Here is a 6,884-nt window from a genome sequence, read left to right as displayed (position 1 = left end):
CAGCTCTTTTGCTCAGAACCACTTGGGATAGGTTAGCTACTGGGCAAAGCCGGAAGCTGCTTTCAAAAGGACAACCATGTAAGAGATGCCATTTGTGGGACTGGTCCAGGGAGGGAAGAGACCTGGACATGGAAAGAGGAAGGATTTTCTAGAGAGGAAGTGAGAGTCAAGGGTGGCCCTGAGAATTCGTCTACAGGGAGAATAAGCTTGCAAACAGCCAAAACGGAGTAAGTAAAATGCATTTCATTTTATCACAAAGCAGTGCTCCCAACCTCTTCCGTAACATGGCACACCCCGAGGGTGGAGCATTGACATTTAGGCACAACCGGGACCCTAATGAGGAAGGTCTAGGGCAGAGATCCAGGGCAAGGTCTTCAGAGCGGACAGAACCCGATTCAAGTCCTGTTCTGCCTCTTATCAGCTGCACAACCTGGGGCTGGCTGTCGAACTTCGCCACCTTGTAGTTTTCTTCTCTGTGACAAGGGGAATGGCATGTAAAGTGGTGGGGCCGGAGCCAGGCACAACAGGCTCTCCAGAGATGCCATTCTCAGCACGGTTACCCAGGTGAGCTATTCCAGCGCGTTGGACCCACGAGGGGATAGGATGGGAGACACGGGCAGCAAGGGACAGTGGACACGGAAGCAGAGAGCAACGCCCTCATCTGCTCAGCTTCTCTGCCTTGGACATGGAGAACTGAAAGACTGCTTCTATGAGGTCTCCGGTTGGGAAACCTAGGGACAAAGACACTGATTAAGAGCCTCCACCGGGAATGGAGTAATGGAGCGCCTCCCCGTCTCTGAGTGGCCCTGTATCTGAGGAGGTCGTGGTCAGTGAAGTTGGGGAACACATGCCACTCCCCACCCCAAGTTCTTCCACATCTCTGATGGGTGATGGCACGGCCGGCAAGGGTACAGCGTGTTTGTGGGCAGGCTGGGTACAACAGGCTGGCTATGAGTCCGGAACAGGGTCAGGAGGGTCAGGCTGCCCGCTGGCTGGCACGACGGCGTCCCTTTCACGTTGCTGTCTGATGTATTGATCCAACAGGGCAGTCAGCTGCAGGGGCCGGTGCTGAAGCAGGAAGTGGGTCTGGGCCATGAGGAAGGTGAGTCCTCCTACCAGCTCCCCCTGCACCAGGGCCAGGCTGGGAAGCTTGGAGTAGTTGATGAAGCCCTGCCTGCTGAGGATGGTGTCGTCAATGCAGCCACCTGGAAGGACACAGGGTTAGCTGGGCTCCCCACAAACGCCTCCCCTCCTCTGAAAACAATGCTCCGACCTGATGTTCCAGTGCGCGCTCTGCCGCCCTGCCTCACCTCCCACCCTCCCCACCCCCGATCTGGTTCTCGCTCCAGCCCCACCCCACTGCCACTCTGTTTGGGACCGAGCCCCTCTCTTCTTTCCTAACTCTTGCCTAGAAAACCCTTACGTAAGACGTCCACCTGGCCCAACCCCCACTAAGTCACTGTTGCCTAACCTTTCTTAAAAGAACCAAGGAGCATGTGTGTATGGGGGCAGGGGGTCCACAGAGACCTATGAAACCAGTCTTCTCTATAGAAGAATCACCTCTGAGGATTCTTACCTTTGGGGGGGCGGCGGGGGGCGGGGGAGGGGGAGTCTGGGAAACATTGCTCACTGTCCCTCAGTGCCCTTGACCTGGGCTATTTGAGTTTCTCCGTCTGTGTGGACTTCAGCACCCCTACTCCACTGCTAGTCTCAAGGTGTCTGAACTCTCTCCCTGCGGGGCCCTCTCTCTGCCTCCCTTCTTTTTCCACCCAGTGCAGATATGACGCAGGGTAGTGAGCCAGCACAGCTTCTGGACTGACACAGGCGGCCCTCAACAAATGGCGCTACTGACTCAGGCCCCATCCGTGAGAGGATGTCCCTGCCAAGGATGTCCGCGGTCTTACCCACATGTACTCAGCAGATGGCACCGGGCTGCTGTAGCCCCCACTGCCCTTCGCCCCCATCCTCAACCCGCAGGGGTGCGTGCTCACCTAGCAGGGGCAGGAAAGGGACACCCTTCAAGATGCGCACCATCTCCTTGACTTTGGGCTCCTCACTGACCAGCAGCAAGTTGTGCCCCACAAAGAGGGGCAGCAGGTTCTGGTATTTGGAATCTGCTAGGAAGGGCTTCAGAACCTGGAACGGCAGGAAAGAGGGCTCACTGGGGACCAGTGGCCTGATCACAGGCCAGGTCGTGCCGAGGGTGCAAGCCGACGGTCTCCTCGGCCCCTAACTGCAGTTTAGGCGCCAGACTGGAGGAAGGGGGCTTGTGGAATGGGGAGGGATGGCGGGGTCTGATTGTCAGGGGGCAGGGGAATCCGGGCACCCACACCAGAGGGCTGCTGCCTACCTGGTTGGGGAAGATCTTCACCAAGATCTTGTGTTTCCGCAGCTGGTGCCGCACGAGAAGCTTGTCCTCGGCACTCAGAGCCACATTCTGACAGACAGCTATCATTCGGTTGTCTCGGAAAACTGCATCTATCTCCCGACGGAGGAGCCGGATAAGGCCTGTGTCCTGAAGTCAGGAAGGGATGACCAAGGGGACATAAGCTGCCCTTCTCTCCTTGTACCCCTTATTCCCTCAGGGACGGGTGCTGGGGCTCTCAGTGACGCCCAAGCTTGGAAAAGATCTGTGTACAAGCGGGAGGGTTGGGGCCCCGCCTCCCAAGTCGAGTTCCGTCTCCCACCCCACCCTTTCATTTTCATCAGGTAACGACGGTCTTTACAGCAGTGTTTTCAAACCTGAGAACGCTCATCCCCTTGAACTGGCCACCCATCTGACCCAGTCAACATTTGACAATAATGTGGTCAAAATTACTTTATCCCTCTGACACTGTACTCGTGTTGAGGGATTTTACCAATTATAAAGACAAGATCATTCTTTGGCAGCATTAATTCAGAACTGAAGCATTTGCACAGGACAAGACTTCATTTTCTGAAGACCGTGTTTCTCAAAGTTGACAGCTTGTGGACCTGACAATGAGCGTGGAGTTACAAATTCTCCACTGGCCCTTCTGTTCTTTTTTAAAGGACAAAAACTCTCTTATCATTTCTCTAGGAAAACATGGAAACTTCAAGCCCTTTCAAGACAGGAGATACGGGGCGCCTGGGCGGCTCAGTTGGTTCAGTGTCCGACTCCTGATTTCGGCTCAGGTCATGATCTCATGGTTCGTGAGTTCGAGCCCCACATCGGGCTCTGTGCTGACAGCACTCCACCTGCTTGGGATTCTCTCTGCCTCTCTCTGTCCCTCTCCCACTTGCACGCGCACGCATGCTCTCTTTCAAAATAAATAAATCAACTTAAAAAAAAAAAAAAAAAAGACAGGAGCTATCCTTTCCCCTACCCCCACCTGCTTGGACAGCTTTTCATACACACATTTTTGGAGGCAAGTAAAGAATGCAGGAAATCCAGGAGGCCTGTCCGATCCACGGAGCCCCAAACGCCAAGCAGAACCAAGTGCACGTTTCATTTTAAAGCATGTGGACCACAGAGTCAAAGAGGGGAAGTAATGACGTGGAGGGCTGTGTCCTGGGCACTGCTTCGTTATGGCCAGCATCACAGCACCAAGGACAGTCTCCTCCTTACCTCCTGCGGGGGGCTGGGAGGACATGGTAGGCATCGTGGGTTGACAGCAGGCTTGGGGGGGATATACTCAGTGAGAGCCATCAGCTTCTGCCGCTCAAAGTGCATCACGCGACGATGGCGGGTAACAGCCTTGGAGCCACAGCGGACAGTCTGGCGGGTGGGCAGCCGGCCTGGGAGGGGAAACGGCAACGCTGTGATGGGTGCCCTCTGTGAGTCCTTAGTCGGTGGGCTTCAGATGGAGAAGAAGCTCACCTCTGGGCAAGCCAACCACAGCTCACAGAGCTAGACTCAACACAAGAGGGGAACAAGGAATTGTCTGCTAGGAATCCTAAACTCCCCAAACTTCTCTTTAACGGGCGACCTTAGGTCAGCTGCTTGATCCTTGGAGGCTCCCATTTCGCCAGCTCTTCTTCATGCACAGAGATGGGGGAAAAGATGAGAACAAAGGAAAAGTATTTTGACTACATTAAAAAAAGGCGGGGGTAGGGGCGCCTGGGTGGCTCAGTCGGTTAAGCATCCGACTTCAGCTCAGGTCACGATCTTGCGGTCCGTGAGTTCGAACCCCGCGTCAGGCTCTGGGCTGATGGCTCAGAGCCTGGAGCCTGCTTCCGATTCTGTGTCTCCCTCTCTCTCTGCCCCTCCCCCGTTCACGCTCTCTCTCTGTCTCAAACATAAATCAACGTTAAAAAAAAATTAAAAAAAAAAAAAAGGCGGGAGGGGTGAGGGTTGAGCAATTTTTTTTTCTAAAATGGCCGAAGAGTAAATATTTTAAGTTCGAGAACCATACAGTCTGTCGCCACTATTCAACCATGCCACTGTATCATGAAAGCAATCATAGCCAATACGAAACAAGCAGATGTGGCTGTATTCCAATAAAAGTTTATTTCTAAAACATGGTGACCAGTTCTGCCACAACATGCCAACCCCTGGTCTAAGCCAGTGGTTCTCAAGGTGCACTCCTGCCACCCAGCCAGCAACATCAGTATCATCTGAGAACGTGTTAGAAATACAAGTTCCCAGGGCCTGTCCTAGACCTACTGAAGCAGGAGCTCTGGAAGGGAGCCCAGCAAACAGTGTCCTAATAAGACCTGCAGGGGTTACAGATGCATGCTGATGTCGCAAAACCACTGCTCTCAGCACTGCTCTGAAGCCTTCTCCCATGATTTGAAGCAGGAGGGAAAAGAAGTTATACAGCGCTCACAGCTCCCCCAAACAGGCCTCCCTTGCCTCTCTTCTTGTTTGCAGCCATCGGTGAAGAGTTGCCCTCGGAAGACAAGGGAGCCACTTGAAAGCCCTAAGCCCAAGTGACCCCTTCATCTTGGACAAAAAGACCCAGACTAGAGCCTCCCACCTGCAGCCTTTCCCAAGACTGAGATGGAATCTCAGGCAAAATTCAGCTAGAAGGTGGTTCTAACAGGGAGCATGCACGTTTGCTGGGGTGAGAGGTTTTATTGCCAGCAGCCACAAAACCTAAGAACACAGGGCTCTGGATCAGATGGAACCAGATTTTAATCTCTCTTCTGCCACTTACTAGCTGTGACCTTGACCAGTCACTCAACTGGTCTAAACTTGAACTTCTTCACCTGTAAAGAGGCCATGGTAATGACTTCTTCATGACAAGCTTTAAGATTTAAATGAGATAATACATGTAAATCATTTATCACTGTGCCTGGCCTGTATCATGTGCTCAAAACCATTCATTAAACAAACATCTATTTCATGCCTACTAACGCCCACACCACGCCACCTGCTGGCGATGGTGAATGAGCATGGTTCTGCCCTTAGGGGGTTTGAAGTCTAACACAGGAGACAGACACATAATAAACAAATGCAAAATTACATGATGGGTAAAGGGGGTCAATAAACAGGGTGCAAAACACAGATTTCTGCTTTGCAGAAGGTGGCCAGGGCAGGCCTGAGAAAATGACATTTAAGCTGAGACCGTAAAAAGGTGGCATAGCGCCGAGGTCGGGACCGGCAGTGGTTCCAGCAAAGGAAACCGGAGGCGAGCAAGAGCCAGGTGGTAGACTATAGAAACCCAGAAAAGGAAGGAGTACTCAGACATAGGGAAGAAATACAGCAGTTGTCGCTGACGTTGTTGCTGCGCTGCTGTTATCACTAGTATCTGGAGTCACAGGGAATTAGCTGGAGGAAGGAGGCCAGCGATCTGGCTGGTGTCTGGGGTCATCGAGAGCTGTCTGGAGTAAGAGATTACGGAAGGGGATCAGTGGTGGAGGAGGGGAGAGGAGAACTAAGAGCACCGGCCGGAACGCGCCGTGAGGACCTGGGCCGCTCCTTACCCGCCTGGGGCAGGAGACCCCCTCGCAACTTCCCAGCCAGGGCCGCAGCCATCTCCACCGGAAGAACAGCCAGGAGCCAGACGAGACGGAAGGAGCTAAGGATTGTGGGAAGCCCTGGGGCCGGAAGCAGCCGCCGGATCCGCCGGCTGGAGCAGTAATCCGCATGCGCGCTAAGCCCAGGAACGCCTAGTCCGCGCTCCCTGACGCCCCAACTGGCGTCCAGTCTCCTAGCAACGACGGTTAGCCTCTTCCGCACAGCTTTTTTCTCGGGATCCTCCCCCTCCACTCTCTGCCCACAGTCCCCCCATTGGGGACTAGCGAAGCCCCTCTGCACCCCTCAAACTCCAGACCCGTCTCCTCGATTTACTTATGTCTTCTACCCCGCCTCATTAATTTGCTCTGAATCAACACTTTCCCTTGTCCCTCCAGTCTCTGAAATTCTCTCTTCTCATACCATCCTGGGTTCCGCCATCCCGGGGACTAAGTTGCTCTGCTTCCTTTCGTGCTAATCCCGCGCCAGGCCAGTAGCCTTTAGATCATGCCCGGAGGTGAGTAGGGGATGGAGAGGTGGGTAGAACAGTTGGATAACAGTAGGGTCAGGCTTCCAAGAATAAGGGAATCGTTCTCGTCTTTTCACAGGTAATTTTGCCCAGAGTCCAGAGGAAGGAGGCGTGTGCATCACTGAAACCCTTATCACTAAGCGGAACTTGGCCTTCCCTGAGGATGAGGATCTGTCAGAGAAGATGTGAGTGCCGGCGGGAGGAGAGGGGTGCTGGACAATTGAAACACACAGAATGACCAGTCCCCTGAGCTGTACTGTTTCTTCAGCTCATCTTTGTCCCTCTCTTTACTTACTCCACGCATCCAGTCAATGGTAATGTCTAATCGACTTTGCCTCCTTAAACAGTATTCTCTTTCTTTCTTTTTTCTTTCTTTTTCTTTCTTTCTCTCTTCCTTCCTTCCTTCCTTCCTTCCTTCCTTCCTTCCTTCCTTCCTTC

At 53.3% G+C, this 6,884-nt stretch overlaps 2 protein-coding genes across 2 annotated transcripts in view; one reads left to right on the top strand and one right to left on the bottom strand.

Moving 5' to 3' along the window:
* Positions 1–232: 232 nt before the first annotated feature.
* MRPL10 (mitochondrial ribosomal protein L10) lies at positions 233–6,124 on the bottom strand. The gene is made up of 5 exons (XM_049637542.1): positions 5,887–6,124; positions 3,587–3,756; positions 2,351–2,515; positions 1,992–2,136; positions 233–1,205 (listed from the first exon to the last, which is right to left on the bottom strand). The coding sequence occupies exons 1-5, from the start codon at positions 5,936–5,938 to the stop codon at positions 949–951; spliced, it is 789 nt and encodes a 262-aa protein (XP_049493499.1). The 5' UTR covers positions 5,939–6,124; the 3' UTR covers positions 233–948.
* Positions 6,125–6,131: 7 nt separating this feature from the next.
* The window catches only part of LRRC46 (leucine rich repeat containing 46), a 5,179-nt gene continuing 4,426 nt past the window's right edge, over positions 6,132–6,884 (top strand). The window contains 2 exon segments of the mRNA XM_049637521.1: positions 6,132–6,434; positions 6,526–6,631. Coding sequence (XP_049493478.1) covers positions 6,425–6,434; positions 6,526–6,631 — 116 coding nt within the window. The 5' untranslated portion in view covers positions 6,132–6,424.

The sequence above is a fragment of the Panthera uncia genome, chromosome E1, assembly GCF_023721935.1.
Source record: "Panthera uncia isolate 11264 chromosome E1, Puncia_PCG_1.0, whole genome shotgun sequence".
In the NCBI taxonomy this organism is placed as follows: domain Eukaryota; kingdom Metazoa; phylum Chordata; class Mammalia; order Carnivora; family Felidae; genus Panthera; species Panthera uncia.
The sequence above is the reverse complement of the archived record's forward strand: the minus strand, read 5'-3'. Positions and strand labels throughout refer to the sequence as shown.

Bases quoted from the DNA above. Each gene is read 5' to 3' on its own strand.
- MRPL10 (XM_049637542.1), bottom strand. From the start codon at position 5,938: ATGGCTGCGGCCCTGGCTGGGAAGTTGCGAGGGGGTCTCCTGCCCCAG. The intron at 2,516-3,586 runs GTAAGGAGGAGA...TCCTGACTTCAG, and splicing joins CTCCCAGCCCCCCGCAGGAG to GACACAGGCCTTATCCGGCT. The intron at 1,206-1,991 runs GTGAGCACGCAC...GTGTCCTTCCAG, and splicing joins CCCTTTCCTGCCCCTGCTAG to GTGGCTGCATTGACGACACC.